At 32.5% G+C, this 13,528-nt stretch overlaps 1 protein-coding gene and 1 pseudogene across 1 annotated transcript; one reads left to right on the plus strand and one right to left on the minus strand.

The window, feature by feature from the left end:
* Window positions 1-1,536: 1,536 nt before the first annotated feature.
* LOC112696300 (probable WRKY transcription factor 21) lies at window positions 1,537-4,286 on the plus strand. Its single transcript, XM_025749021.3, has 3 exons — window positions 1,537-3,189; window positions 3,280-3,405; window positions 3,850-4,286. The coding sequence occupies exons 1-3, from the start codon at window positions 2,366-2,368 to the stop codon at window positions 3,992-3,994; spliced, it is 1,095 nt and encodes a 364-aa protein (XP_025604806.1). The 5' UTR covers window positions 1,537-2,365; the 3' UTR covers window positions 3,995-4,286.
* A 706-nt stretch (window positions 4,287-4,992) lies between these two features.
* On the minus strand, window positions 4,993-9,657 carry LOC112696301 (peroxisome biogenesis factor 10-like; annotated as a pseudogene).
* Between the last annotated feature and the right edge of the window lie 3,871 nt (window positions 9,658-13,528).

Here is a 13,528-nt window from a genome sequence, read left to right on the forward strand (position 1 = left end):
TAAGCCATTTTTTAAAATTATTTTGTATGGAATAAAATATATTTTTTAATTTTTTTGTATAGAATAAAATATATTTTTAATTGTTTTGTATGTAATAAAATAATTTTTTTAATTTCCAAATTATTATTGACTATATAGAGTATTTTATTTAAAATTTGAGTACATGCATGTATTTATCTAAGTCATTAGAAAATTATAAATTTTTATAATACTCCTAACATTTTTTAAAAATTATTTTGCATAGAATAAAATATTTTTTGTAGTATAATTTAAATAAATTTATTAAAAAAATTTATTAAAAAATATTCATGAGCTACTAAAAATAGGCAAAAGAGTATTGTATGTAATTCGATTTTTTTTGTGACTTATGGAATTCGAATTGATATCTCATTAATATTTTAAAGAAATCTCGTAATTAAATATTTTGTTAGCTTCTTTTTAATGTATGAAATAAAATATATATTTTTTAATTTTTAAAATTATTTTTAAATAAATTTTTTAAATGATTACTCGAGAAATATATGTTTTTAATTTTTTTAATAATTTTTTCACATTGAGTAATTCAAATCTGTCCAATTCGAATTACTATGTGCACGTATGTGTGTAATTCGAATCACCTAATTCGAATTAGTGTGTGTAATTCAAATCAGGTTGATTCGAATTAGTGAGTATATGCGTGTGTAGGTAATTCGAATCAGTATGACTCGAATTACATGAAAAAAAAATTTGAATTATGATAATTCAAACTATATAAAAATATAAATTGGTTGATTTATAAACTAATTTTTTATTTGGCTGATTCATGTAATTTTTTCATCCCCTTGATTTAAATAAGTAATTTGCCCTTGTTTTAATATTCAATTTTTACTCTAGTTGTATGTTACTTTTCTATTAAAAAAGAAACTAAAATGTCTATGTGTATGTCATTTTTTTCTCCAAACTTAAAAAATTCATGTTTATAAATTAATTAGTAAAATTACAATGATGATAATAATAATTCATTTTATATCATCATTGTACAATAGTGAAAGTTTTGAGAGATCTTATTTATATAATAGATATACATTTGGGTCATTAACTCATTGTATAATGATTGTATAAAAAAGGGTTGTACAAGACTAAATAATTAGCTAAGCTAAATAATTAAATAATTGAGTTCAACTACACCATTATATCGATTTTTTTAATAATTATTCAGGTAATTAATATAAAAAATATTTATTTTTATTAGTATAATATTATATAATTAAATACATATATAAAATTAGTCTACACAATTCTAAATAATTAATACTATTTTTGGGTTTGGAGTGAGGAGTGAATGTGAGGGTAAAAGGCAGTGAGGAGCAACTGAGCAAGTTGGCATAGAAGATAAGTCCAAAACTGAAAACTATAATTACAAAAACAACAAAAAGGCATTATAAGCAAATTGAGATTTGAGATGTCATGTGGGGACACTCTTTAGTCTAAGTGGAACAAGAGTAAAACTGAAGCTCCAAATAATACTATTTGGCATGCTAGTATTAACGGCGACTCATAAGAAAAAGAAAGAAAAAAACATTATTAAAGCTGAAATTAATTGGGAGAAGCAAAAGGAAAAAAAAAAAAAAAGAATACTGCTAACAAAGGTCTTCCTGTGGGTCCCACACTTCAAATCTGTGATAGAGACTGCACTTTCATTTCTCAACCATTGCTCTGCTCCTTCTCCCTCTCCTCCTTCCCCTCCTCTTCTATCTTTCTTTGCTTATTTAAATTCCTCTTTCCCCTCTTTCTCAAAATACTGTTTTTTTACATTTTTTTTTCTAGAACTCGATAATAAATAATATTTTATGTTCCTTGTTGCTAAGTAGTTTAATAATAGTTTTTGAAGTTGGAAGCTTTGTTCTCTTACGGTGAATTCTCAGAAATGAGCCAAAGTCCTTTCTTTCTTTCACACCTTTCAATCTCAGAACAGAAACCCCTTCACTTCATGGTAGAGGAATCTAGGGTTTGACAGCACCAAGTCCATCAAGGTCCGTGCTTTGTGGCCCTTTTTCTCCTCTTCAGTCTCTGGAAAATTGGGCTGCTCATTTTCTCTTCCCAGTAAAGTCTTTTTTTCCTTTTATCCATATTGGCTCTCACTCTGACTCAAGGTCCCTTTTGATTCTGAAATTTTGAAACTTTAATCATGAGTAGCCTCTTCTCGAATGAGTTACCTCAATCTTAATCTGCCACATGTGGCCAAGTGTGTAGATAAATGAGGCTGTTTTAGTATTCTGCTGTGTCTTGCCTTAGTTTTTCTGCCCCTCAGAGGAACTTTGAGGGGTTAGGTTAGGTCTTCTTCTTCTGTTGCTGTTGTTGTTCACCTTTTAGATAGAGGCTAAAGATGGAGGAAGTTGAAGAAGCTAACAGAGCTGCTGTTGAGAGCTGCCATAGAGTTTTAACAGTGTTGTCTCAGCCTCAGGATCAAGTTCATTATAGGAATTTAATGGTAGAAACTGGTGAAGCTGTGATGAAGTTCAAGAAAGTTGTTTCCTTGCTTAGTAGTAGTTTGGGTCATGCAAGAGTTAGGAAGCATAAGAAGCTTCAAGTACCATTTTCTCAAAGCATCCTCTTGGATAGCCCAGTTTGCATAAGAAAAAATCATCAATCTAAGTACTTGAAATTTCCTCAGGCTGATTTTCATGATAATTCAGCTCAGGAACTGGGTTTAACAGTAGGGAAAGCGCTAACTCTGGCTGCGAAACCGGCCTTCGAATTGAGCTCCAATGGCAATGGGAATGGGAAGAGTCCTCTTCAACTTGCTCAACAACTCTCATCAACACACTATCATATTCTTCAGCAGCAGCAGCAACAACAAAGGGCATTGCTGCTGCATCATCAGCAGCAGCAGCAACAAATGAAACATCAAGCCGAAATTATGTACAGAAGGAACAACATTAACAATAGCAATAACTGCAGCAGCAACAACAACAGTGTCATAAATCTGAATTTTGATAATAGCTCTAGCTGCACACCAACAATGTCGTCTACTAGGTCTTTTATTTCTTCCCTTAGCATAGATGGGAGCGTGGCGAACATGGAAGGAAGCGCCTTCCATCTAATCGGAGCTGCGCGCTCTTCTGATCAGAATTCCCAACAGCACAAGAGAAAATGTTCTGCTAGAGGCGACGAGGCGAGCGGTGGCAAATGCCATTGCTCAAAGAAGAGGTTTAGATTCCCTTATTCAGCATTTTTGAATATGTCCCTCCAAAGATTTAAGTTTCATTTTGACATTACCATTTGCATCATTCTCCACAGGAAACATAGAGTGAAGAGATCAATCAAGGTGCCTGCCATCAGCAACAAACTTGCAGATATCCCTCCTGATGATTATTCGTGGAGGAAGTACGGGCAGAAGCCCATCAAGGGGTCTCCACACCCCAGGTTTCTTCAAATATTTGATTCATTTGATTGATTCAAATATTGAAACTTTCTGCATTCTTTAATTAGTCTTAATTATTCTTGTGAAATTTGATTTGCATTCTGTGCTACTAGTTAAGTACCAATTAGTATGACATACCGGCCTATAGTATTTTTGAATATTCAGTGGTAGTTATACTTCAATTCGATTGGGCCCTGCATACCTCTACCTTTTGTAATTTGTTCTTAGAACTACTCAGGACAGGTAAATCAGAATATTACAGACTTGAGTGATTCAAATAGTCCTGGTGTTCTTTACTGTCAACTTTTTTGAACCATTCTTGTATCTGGTTACTCACAATATATAGATTAACCTCGTGAACTTTTTCGAAAGTGCAACATACTCCTTCCTGTGAAATGGAAGTTGTTATGTTACAGGAAATTTATTGTAATTTATGTTTATTTCAGGGGGTATTATAAGTGCAGCAGCATGAGAGGGTGCCCTGCTAGGAAGCATGTTGAGAGGTGCTTGGAAGAGCCTTCAATGCTAATAGTTACCTATGAAGGGGAGCACAACCACCCTAAATTATCAACACAATCTGCAAACGCATGAACTCTATAATTCAATTTATCAAAACCTATTATTGATTTTAGATTCTGCTGTAATGTACATATCTTAAGTGGGGATAAGCAGGGATTTTTCTTCTTTTTTTCTTTCTCCAACTTTGGGATAGTTGGTTAATTAGCCGTTTAGTTAGAATGAGAATGAGGGTCAATGATGAAATTTAAAGTCGTCTGTAAAATTGGCATTGTCAATTCTTAAGAACTCTTGACTTTCTTGAGCATGTTATGAACATGTAAGCGTTTTTTATTTTTTTAATGAATGCTTTTTTTTTGGATAGAAATGAATGATTGAATTGTCTTTGAAAATGGTAAATATTATTCTTTGTTGACCACACTTTAAGGATCAAGTTTTCTAAGAGCTATTAAAGGACCCTTTTTGTGTTTGAAACTTTGATAATAATGAATGCTGACAACAATGATGTCGTTTCATGGTAGCTACTTTGTAGGTTAAAGGGAAAAATTCCTAATTTGAGAATCAATCCTTGATTGAAATTTGAAAGATATGATCATTCATTAAAACTCGAGTTTCTTTTTGTTTTATAACAAGATTATCTAAAAGCACAACACAACGATCATTTTGGATTGCAATGGCTCCATGCAAAGCCTATTCCAATTTTGTTGTTTCTTATACAAACCATGTGAACCGCAAGGGAATCAATATGGGCATTTGAGCAATCATACTTTCTTTCTAACCCTCCTCATTATTATTGGAGTAAAACAAATTCTGTCTCTTCCCTACCTTGCGTGCCATTATTTTTCTTCTTCTATAATCTATCATCTAATTCTTTTGTGGTAATGTGGAACAAAACTGAGAGAGGATGTTTTCTAACGTTTCACACTCATCTTAAAAACTTAACATGTTAATTCTATATATGCTTGTTATAATTATCCACTAGTTTAAATTAACGCTCTAGTTCAAACGAAAGCAATATCTATCATGATTTGAGTCTATCCTAGGAAGAAAGAGGTTATACTTGAGAAAATAAATTAATAATAATAAACCACCGTATATTTTCATTTAACGTTTAATAATTATACAAAAACCACATAAATTTAGTGGTTGTAAATGTTTCCCTTAATTAAACATAAACATACTCTACGAACATCCAAATATCCCTTGTAATGACATCATTATAAACATATAAATAAATAAAATCCTTGCAAGATCCAAGACAAGGAAAATGTTACCTTTCATGATATATCCTCTCTTTTATACAAGAGATTGCAGATGAAGAAATGGATACTCTGAAGTCTGAATGACACACACAAACTAGACCTGAATGTGTTATTGAGATGCGGCAAAGAGGACATTCTGGCTTTTCATTGTTCCTACATGAGATCACATCAAAACAAAGAGGAGGTTCAACAAACAGAAATGGGGGCATGTGAGGAGAATAAATAATGCAGGACGACACAATACCAGCAAAATACATGGCCACAGGATGTAGCTGTTGGATGTTGATGATTACTTAGGCAAAGAGTGCATTTGCTAGTCCCATACTGCAAAACAGATGAGGATTTATCAAAATACAATTGATACTGATTAGGACAAATTACCCTCACCTCACTTGAAATTTGGTCAAATTCAACCCCACTCTACTATATCTAAAAATACATTGATCTCTACTAGGATTTAAGTAATGGTAGGTACCCTTCTGTTCTGTCAATGTGAACATAATGCTAATCTCCCATAAAAGGATTTAGAGATAAATGTAATGTGAATATAGAGGGAAATCATGATGAATTTCACTCCAATCATGTTATGTATACGCCAAAAATCAGCCACCTGAAATACATATTGGAACATAAAATACACATTAAAAGTGTGTGAAACAACACATGCATTTATACACAAATACATGTTGGTTGATTTGGTGATTGAATTTTTATGTACATATAGAATTTTTTATTTCCAAATCACAGAAGGTCAATATAATATGCTCTATTTCTTATTAAGTTGACTGTGGTAGATCATATCTTTCTTAATAGAAAATAGGCTTTCTGCTTATTAACAATATTAAACCAAAATAGGATGCACAAAAGTAACAAACCATCATTGCCTGCATTACAACCACGTTAATCTTATTGTACATATTCAAGGTTTGAACAAAACCAGTAGATGCAAGGAATATAGGATGACTTGATGTGACATTTGTACCTCAGAAGATGAAGAATTGGAGACCCAACCTCCTTCATCAGTATCTAGAGATGCCAGATTACCTTCTTCATTCAGAACAGGCAAACCATGTCCTTTTAATAACAAAAGTTCTTTTAATTTTTGGACAGAAATTGCAATAAATTGAAATAGCAAAAAATTGTTGTAACGCATAAGAATATCAGTAGAAATGGAAATTAAGAAGAGAAGAAAAAAAAATGAATGAAAAATCAAAGGAAAAATTAATCAAGGAAAAAACTATGACCTGCTGATCTCTGTTGGGATGCAAAAGATGCCTGATGAACTGAGCCAGCAACTGAAGATAAACTTCTTCGGCGCAGCCCTTCTGCAGCTATTACACAAAGTTGAATCAGTAGAAATACTCCTAGTATTTGGTATCTGCACCAAAGTGAAATCAAAGAAAAGACAGGTGCTCAAAATAAATCCTCTATGGAAGAAACATACTTTGCTTACTACAATGATTGATAGGAAATAATAGATAAGCTTAGGATTGTGGAACGAGACAAAGGTCATCACAGACTGTACTAAAGGCCATATTTATTCTTGGTAAGGAAGCATATCAGGAAGAACAATAATAATTATAATGTGCATATAGACCTTTTACAAAGCAATTTCAGGAGGTCACCTAACCCAAGAATTATTGATCGAATGATATGGAGTAGAATGTAAAAAAATATAAAACAAATGTTCTGGTCCACTGTCTAAAGATCAACATGGAACTTTCATCCTATTGCTTAGAAATTCAATGGAATTAAAAGGAACATTAGGTTTTACATTATACGCCCTCAGTCCATTGCATCCAATCTCATTGCTGTTAAAAATTCTTAGGAGAGAGAGAGGGGGGTGGGGGGAGTATGGATGGAATGGACTTCATCCAATACAATACCATTGCATCACTTTCCATCAATCCAAAAAAAAAAGTCTAAATAAAAAGCTAAAACAGTAGGAAAAGATATTATGGAGAATTTTGAGAGCAAATCCTCCATTGCCAACACATTTGTACAAAATTTGGAATTTCAAAATGCTAATACCTGGGTCTTTGATTTGATGGTTTTCCAATGAAGAGATAACGAATGCCTGAAGCACGCTTAGATATATGATAATAAAGGCCTGCAAACAATGGGGGAAAATGGAATGCATGTAGAGAAGTTACTTCTGGAAAGTTTATCACCTCAATGAGCCTATCAAGCAAAAGGATCACCTTCAAAGTAGAACAGCATTAGATTAGCACAAAGAACCAGTGTATCAACTCACGCACAAAAGGGAGCATCTGGTGGCAGGGTATAAAAACTTTATTCAGCAAAAGCAAAATATTCTTTTAGACAAAGCCAGTTCAAACTTTGTAAGCTTAAGCAAACATACAGCTCCAACAAAAGAAGAAAATAATCGGGTTTCATACAAGGATCAGCCAAGTATAATTTAAATTGTGAGTTCTGACTTCTCATACAATTTTGAAGGGAGAACAAATAGTAGAACAGTATATAACTGTAACAGTTTTACAAAAATTATTGATGATAAATATACCACAGGCCATCGCTGAACCACATGCAACCAAAAACCACTCAGTTTTTGCTTCAATCTTGAAAGAGTTGTACTATATTGTCCTGATGTTGAAGGACTAACTGCAGAGTCCTGTGAACTACGGCTCCTGATAGCACTTTCGCCATAACTCTCAGCAAACTCTGAATCAGCAAGGGCAATGCCACGGGAAGCAATTCATGAACTGTCAAATAAACAATCAAGTCATCACAAAACTTGACACACAGATGGCTCTTTCATGGTGAATAATCAAAGAACTCGATGAGTTAATCCAAATTTAGGAGAAACAGGCAATAACCAACCTAATATGATCTGCTATATAAGGAATAGCTGTCTGGTATACAATGAAAATAGTGCGCCTTGCAGGGGTAGGAGGCAGCCCATAAGCGCCAGCAACCGTAAAAAGAAAAACAATCAACAACTTCTCCAAATTCAGAATAGCGGGAAGTTCACCAAAACAGCTATAAAGCTCAGCCCCAAAACAAACAAACAAAAAGAAGGGGAAGAAATATTACTTCCAAGCCAATAAAACATTAGCATAAAAAGAATGCACCACAAAGACATTTTCAATTTCGAACTAGGTGTCTGCCTATGCCTAAAGTCATGGTCCTCCAACACATAATGATATTCTAAATTCTCTTCCAATCTGAACCAAATATGTTATAATAATAAAATAGAATGCAAAAAGTGTTTAATTTCAATCCACTGTTAAAGTAATTTACACTATAAATAAATCATATTTCCATTGTATATGACTTAATTGATGTAGTTCTTAAAAGACTAAATTATTTTCTGATGATATGACTATCACTTATTATTAGGATATGAAAGTATTAGAATGACATTGCATCCAAATAGAACTTATAAAGGAGGAGTGCTAAGGGCCAGCAAGTTTTGTGATTTGTAGCCATCAGTTAGCCATCATTGGTGTTTTTAATGGTGTGAGATTTCATCCAATGGTTTGGGATTACTCACTTTTCTTTTGCTAGTTAAGTGCTGGCCAGATTTTAATAAAAGTGCTGCCCCCTTTCTCTTTATAAAATAAAACTATTGTGATCTGTATGTAAGACAGTAAGAGAGCCACATACTTGGTGGAAAAGTCACATTAAGGGAAAAAAATATATTAAAAGTAAGCATAAAAAATGAAGATGAAATATAGTGAAACCTGAGTGGTGTCACAGTACTCCTCCCCAAGCGTCTGCTGCCCTGAACCCTGTTGTGAGAACATAGTAAAACATTTCCCCTAAAAAGATTTTGTCTGCAAAACAACACACCCTAATAAGCACTACTCAATCAAGTCCTGCTTCTCCGCACTGTCAATGTAAAAGAACTTTTAAAACCGACATCCAATTAAGTGTTGCCACAATAAACTTCCTCATCCAATATCTTCAGTGTAAAAAGAGTTGCATGCATCCCTTCCTTTAATGATCCACATAGAAAATGGCCATTGACTCAGTACAGTACCCTCCACAAAAGCATCACACCACATTATGCAAATTGAAGTGTACTTGTTTGTCATACTTTGAACATAAGAGTACTTCTTACATTATGCAGTTTTGATCAGCAAATACTCTCAAAAATCACAAAACCTTTACAGAAATATAGAAATAAACAAACCTCATTTTGATAAGCAACAGCAACCCTCGTACCTATACTATGATATATTAAGTAAAACTTCATAGACGAAAGAGGCATACTGCTCGTCCTTCTCGGCGGCGCGCATCATCTCCGGCTGAGCAGGCAGAGGTTGGGGGGATGGTGCCACTAGGACCAGCTTCGCCACTGCCATTTCTTCCAAAGTGACCCGAACCCATGATTACTTGTTCCTTCCCTTCTTTTCTTACAGCAAATACAAAATTTCAGAAACAAATCTGTTTCTTCTCTAATCTCTATATTTTTTATGTGTGAGTTATTAAATGCCTCTTCAGTCTCTCACTGTCTCACAGTCATCATCATGCGAACCCCAAACAGGTGACTGATAAGTGGCATGTCCTAGTTGCCAACAATAAGAAAAAAAAAATTAGGTTATAAAAAATTTTAGAGGAAGACCCCATCTCGGCTCCTATCCATGGTTCAAAATAACAATCCGTTTCTCATTGATTGGAGAATGATTGCAACTTTTACTCATTAATTTTGTCAGACTTTGTGACTCCTCTATTAAACTCTTCCTTCAAATATTAATAAAGGCCAATTCTCTAGTGGCTGTAACTTTGGTGTCGAAATTGCTGAAGTTATCTTTTATGGTAAGTTTTAAATATTAAAAAATAATTTATTTTTATATTTTTTAATTTAATTATTAAATTTTATCTATTTTAATAAGTTAGATAAATATATATAGGCACCATAGCATGCACCATAAATAAATCTTACTTACATATAACATTAATTGATTATATGTCTAAAAAATTATATGTCTAAAAATCAAAGACAACATTTTCTTGTCGTGTTAGTAATAATACCCTACAATGAAGTAGCACAAATAAATCCTGTAAAAAATTTTATGAGACATTTAAATTTTTAACTAATTATAAATATAGACATTTAAATTTATAATGAACTACAAAGTAAGATAAATATCTTAAATTTTAATAAGTTATTATACCTACTATTTTATTAATTATTAATCTTAGTTGGTAGTAGTCTCAGTTTTCACTTCTTCTTAAATTGCAAAGATATTTTTATTACTTTGATTGATGGACAATACAAATATAAAAATTTGATTTGCCTTTGAAAAACTTTTAAGTAATGATCAATTAGGACATTAGACCAAACTTGATCACATATAATGCGCTGATCGATAGCCTTTATAAGATTCGTAATTTAAAAGAAACTTGTAAATAAAATGAGTGAAAAAAATTTAAAACATGACAAGATCATGTTCACAACCTTAATAGATGGATATTATAAGAATTGAGATATGAAATCTGTATTGGAGATCATAAAGAATAATAAATTAAAAGTTAAATTGAACTTGATGAGGTAGATTTTACTAAGCTCGCATAAAGATTTTGTAAAGAAAAATATGGAGAAGAAAGAACAAAAAACTGAAGTCGCTACCAACCAACAGCAATATATTGTTAAAAATTATGGTTATCGGTCATATTTTATAATTTATTATAAATTTATGTATTTATGTTTATAATTAGTTAAGGATTGAAGGGTCATATAAAATTTTTTTCAAAAGTTTACGTATCTTACTTTACTACAACATATTGTTAACATAACAACAAATATTTTGTCTCTTGAAATAATTTTTTGACACGTAATTAGTTAACCTTACTTAGAAACAAAATCCATTAATTTTGAATAGAGACTTTAATAAAAAATTCAAAAAGTCCCACGAAAATTAAAAATTAAATACTATATTTAATGAAGACTGAATTGTTATTTCAAGTAATGATTAAGAACATTATAGAATTATGACAAATCTATAATTTTTAGAAGAATACATATTAAGTCTTTAAAAAAAATGTTTATGAAAAATTTATAAATTATTGAAGAAAAAATATCAAATAAATTTCTAAAATTGCAATATAGATTTATATATCGTAAAAAATTATAACATTGGACACAATTCATTTTTCTTAGTCTTTCAATGATTCAATCCGTAAATTGCAATACTTACATGGACATAAAAAATTAAAATGCTTGACATAATTATTCTTCTTACTCTTTCATCCTATTTTGATCGGATTTATTTATTAATCAATTATTACTTTTTTTTAATTATTAGTCAATTATTGCTTTTTTTTTAATTCTACTCGATATTTTTTAAAAAAAATATATTTTTTTTTATTTTTTTCTATAGTATCTATCAACCCAACAAACAAAAAATAAATACGAATTCAAATTTCTAACACTTATTTAAACGAACTAGTAAATTAACCACTATATTAACCCAAATTAATTTTCTCAAAATCTTATCTAATATTTTGTTTTCCCGATGTACCATAAATTCATCACAAAATAATTAATGTAAAGAAGATAATATAAATATATCTTATTTTTGTATAATTAATGATTTACATAATATTTTGGCTACTAATAGATATATGGAAGGCTGTGCAAGAACTCCATGTTAAGGGTTACAAGATTTGTTAAATAGAATATATAGAAAAGATTAATTTACCGCAATTGTTTCAAGCTCATAAATTCAATTCCATGTTAGTGAGATATTAACGTTAAGGAGCAAGAAGATGAAATGAATTAAAGTAATAAGAGTATAGATATTTGCGAGTTTTTTAGCTAAGAAATAATACTAGGAAGTTAAGATGGTTCCAACCAAAATTCAGCTAAATGCTTTTGGGTTGGGATCTGAAAGCCCAATTCACTTCAGCATCACCCTAAAATTGCCCCATGATAAACTAAAATCACCTTTCCCAAAACCCTATCCTTTTCTTTCACCGTTTTACTGCACCATATTTTAAAAACCATCTACGGCCGCGTCACGATTCCGGGAGCATCGAGCAAACCTCTTTCCTGTCTTCTTCGGACGCCGCCCCCCGCGCCTCCGCGCATTGTGCCCCCACGCACCGTACCAGAACGGCGCGACTCCTCGTCTCCTTGTAGCTTCACCAACCTCGGTCGCGGTCACGGGCTCCCACCTAGGTGTGTCGAGCGAGTAGGGTCTTCTCATCACGGAGGGCGCGCAGCTGCTGCTGCATGCCGGTGTTAGCGGCGCTCTTGAAGCCTCCTGGTGCAGCTCGGCCAAACGCCATTGGGGTTCCACTGCTCTAGACTGGAACCTCCCTTCATCTCACTAATTGGTAAGTATTTAGATGTTTCTTCTAATTTTCTCTGCATATTTTGAAAAGGAATTTGGACATAGTGTTGTTGTAGTGTTTTCAGTGAATTTTTAGGGATTGGAGGTTTCTTTTATGTTGTATAATTCAGGTAATATAATCTTGCTGAATCACTGGTCCTTTTGATAAATATCAGCTGCATGTTTTTATGGTTTAGGAGTTTCGCAAAAGCGTTATCACTGGTAAGTATGTTTTTTTTTTCTAATTGAACTTGGGTTTGTACTGATTATATAAAATTCTAGCAAGAAAATTTGATTTTCTGGGTAAGATTTGTTGGAGGTTTTACAACATCTATTGGAGTTTATTAATTACCAAGAACATAAAATTAGAAATGGTTTAATTATGTTTTGTAATCTATGCTTAGGTTCAGGAACTATGGTTGTAGTCGATGTGGTTTACCTTTGCTAAGTTGTTGGATGTTGTTGAATTGCTGTAACTAGCGAATGGATGATTCTGAAATTAGAGAGCAAAAAATGTTGTTATTGGGAGTTGGATTTTGCTATATTGAATGTGATTGGAGATTGATTGTTGCTGTTCTCTTAATAGTGGTTTGAATTTTGGATGATGAAATTATATTAAATTTGTTCTAATTTTGGTCGAACTTAATTTTGGTCCTTACTCATGATCCAAGAGTCAATTTATTTGGAACTCTGAAATCGTTTCTACCACCCGTCCTGTAACTTACTGCTTGTTAAATCATGTTTTCTATATGCAAATTTACCTGTTTGCTTTCCAACCCTTTATATCCCAGAACGTACACTTGATGTAATCTCTGTAACTTAAGACTCTCTTCAGGCGATTTTCTATTCATGTTGAACATCTACTCTAATTTTGCATGTGTTTAAAAATGAACCTCGTGCAATTTGATATATACTGCGTCTAATTTTGGTTTAATATGGTATTAATTGATATGGGTTTCGTATAGCATCATCAACCATGTTTAATTGAGAACTCTTTTAATGTTGCCTCTGATCTTTGTATGCAGTATCCATTTTTAGGTACTGGG

The sequence above is a fragment of the Arachis hypogaea genome, chromosome 6 (assembly GCF_003086295.3).
Source record: "Arachis hypogaea cultivar Tifrunner chromosome 6, arahy.Tifrunner.gnm2.J5K5, whole genome shotgun sequence".
NCBI lineage: Eukaryota > Viridiplantae > Streptophyta > Magnoliopsida > Fabales > Fabaceae > Arachis > Arachis hypogaea.

Excerpts from the sequence above, each read along its gene's own strand:
- LOC112696300 (XM_025749021.3), top strand. The coding sequence starts at position 2,366 with ATGGAGGAAGTTGAAGAAGCTAACAGAGCTGCTGTTGAGAGCTGCCAT. Across the intron at positions 3,190-3,279 it reads TGCCATTGCTCAAAGAAGAG|GAAACATAGAGTGAAGAGAT; the intron begins GTTTAGATTCCC and ends CATTCTCCACAG. Across the intron at positions 3,406-3,849 it reads AAGGGGTCTCCACACCCCAG|GGGGTATTATAAGTGCAGCA; the intron begins GTTTCTTCAAAT and ends TGTTTATTTCAG.